Source organism: Anoplophora glabripennis, unplaced genomic scaffold, assembly GCF_000390285.2.
Source record: "Anoplophora glabripennis isolate ALB-LARVAE unplaced genomic scaffold, Agla_2.0 scaffold1562, whole genome shotgun sequence".
NCBI lineage: Eukaryota > Metazoa > Arthropoda > Insecta > Coleoptera > Cerambycidae > Anoplophora > Anoplophora glabripennis.
In genome coordinates, this window is record NW_019417639.1 from 17,367 (window position 1) to 20,097 (window position 2,731).

Here is a 2,731-nt window from a genome sequence, read left to right on the forward strand (position 1 = left end):
ACAAATAAAGTTTTAATTACAATATTTTAATATTTACAAGTATGATATAATTCAGCAGTGGTTATTTTAAAAATTTAAGATATAGGGGCTATAGTAAATTATATATAAATGTCGAAAATTGTGATTTAAGTTGTTAATGATATCTAGTTTTAGAGCGTTTTACAACTCGTACCAGTTTCTTGATGAACATTGAAAGGTAACCTGTAGTCTAATATGTAAATTATTCACCAGACAAATTAATTATGATAAACATATAAAACATAATATTAATTCACCTGTATAAATGCCACTACAATCTGATGTTACAAACTCAAATAAGATATTAACATTAAGGTATAGGATCGTAAGACATCTGTAGTTCTAGACCACCACCTATTTTATTATAAATGCTTTAGGGTATATTAATTCGGATAAAAACTTATAATGCCCGGTAATAACCGTTGTTAAATATAAAAACAATACATGTGTGCTCTAAATATTTATAAACAGATATTTGGGAATCACACGTAGCTAATTAATCCGTTAACTATTTCAGGAATATTAATGAACAAATAATTGAAATAAATAACTCCAAACGTATTAAGACAGAACACAGTTTCGTGGTTAATACATTCGGACCTTTTCCATGCCCCTACCACTGAGGAAAGGCAAAGGGGGCTCGTTAGTTTTAAGGAATCTCCAAATATATGAATATTGTAAAATACAATACCCATAAATTTGGACCTAACCTCGGAGAAAAATAACTAGACGGCAGGTACTTTTTAAATTTATCCGCGTAAGAGTAAGAAAAGTGTATTTCAGGTAAAAACACATATCTAATTTCAAAGACATGTACCAATATAGGTATGTTGTTTATATTAGACACCATGTTTATGCGGTATCTGAATAAGCACAGAATAATAAACATGTATATTATGTTTAGGCCTATGTTTATTTTAAAAAAAGTTCTGTAGTTTGCGGTAAAGAACATTTTCGTTGTATTGTACTATCACCATGAAATCAGTGGATTTATATCTCACAGGAACATACATTTGTTCTAGCATAAAATACAGCCAAATCAACATATATTTATACAGGGTTTACCAGATATCTTAGCTCTTTCAATAATAAAACAATAGGGTGGGTAGCTTTATACATGTATAATAAAATAATAGTCTGGTTGTTTAAAAGGGTGGTGCAGAAAAAAGATTCGAATGGTTTTAATCAGTCGAAATATCGGTGTTTAAGATGAACTATAAGCGACAAACATAGGCCTCATAGTACGGAATTTAATAAGATTCTGGTACGGCATTATCGGCTTACTGAATTACTGGTGTGGTTAACCTTTGGTCGTCAATGTATTGTTTTTATAAGGTCTCTAATTTGCTGTAGGATATCGGAGGTACAGTTGATACCAAAAAGGCCTAAATCAAAGGGACCTGCTCGTATAAGGGCCCCTTTAAACTCATTAAATTCGTATAAAAGGTCTTCCATAAAGAAATACAAATTTCCATTGGTGTATCTAAAAACACCATTGAAGCCTATTGGTATCCCCGGAAACAGCTCGGTAATCATACCATAATTTTTCTGCTGAAATGTACACTCGTCAATTTCGGCGTAGTAAAGATTATTATAAAAAATATATGTTTTACCTGAATAGGTGTTAACTATACCGTGTACCTTAACAACGTCTCTTAGCCCTAACGATGTTAGGGGGACCTTTTTGTATCCATGTCTGATGCGGAAGCTGGGAAACTCTACTATATAGTAATAAACCCCCGAAATAACGACAAGGTCCTCGTTTGGCCTTTGATAAATGAAATCGATAGGCGCTATATCAGTATACGACGAGATTCTAAGAGCTGGTCCATAGTTATAATTTTTCAACTCAACAACCCATAATACCTCCCCGTTGAAAATATAAAAATGATGATTAGACGTTATCAACATTTTTTCGGGCTTCTTAACGTCACACAATCTAGGTGGCGGACTTGTTGTACTAGGGGGGTTTATTGACTCCACTCTTAGTATTGGGGTGGTCGGGGTATACGTAGTAGTGCTTAACGGGGCGCCATATAAAAATTGAATACCATTTACATCGTCTTCTCCAAGAGAATAGACTGTTTTGAACCAGGGATACATTATAGCATTAACGTTGGTAGTATGCGACAAGCCTAAAGTATGCCCTATTTCGTGCATTAGAACAGGGAGTAAAGCTATTGCGTCAGCAGGGGCCGGCTCTAAACCTTCATACCAATGTTCATCCGAATCCAAATGAATTTCTCTACACTTATCACCGGTTATAGGAAAATATGCATGAGCCAGTCTTACTCCGGGGCCATCAAAAGGAAACTGACAAACTCCTTTCATACACGTCCAATAGTTACTGTAGGAACGTGAAGTGTAATGTATAAGAATATCCGCCTCGTCAATAATAGGTGTTTTCTTGAAAGTTAAAGTCGACACATCAGACCACATGCTAAATGCCCTCTCCGCTAACCGTATACCAGCCGTGGACCCTCAAAAATACCAATTTAAACGTCTTTTTTCCCATGCATGAGAAACTGCTACAAAATCTGACACTACGTCCGGTAAATCACACCGAGGTTTTAACATCATGAATTCTGTTTCATTGTTTAAAGTTCCGTTAGCGTCTATATGAGCATATTTTTGAAATGTTGATAAAGCTTCAGAATAGTCTAAAATTGTAATATCTGCTGTGTTGTTATTTAAATAACCATATGATGTTAAA

At 34.4% G+C, this 2,731-nt stretch overlaps 1 protein-coding gene across 1 annotated transcript; it reads right to left on the minus strand.

Annotated features, from left to right (window-relative positions):
• Positions 1–1,631: 1,631 nt before the first annotated feature.
• Positions 1,632–2,457, minus strand: LOC108914753 (stromelysin-1-like; the record flags this gene model as incomplete). The annotated part of the gene is made up of 1 exon (XM_018720631.1): positions 1,632–2,457. A coding segment is annotated over exon 1 (826 nt), but the record flags the coding sequence as incomplete, so codon positions are not given.
• Between the last annotated feature and the right edge of the window lie 274 nt (positions 2,458–2,731).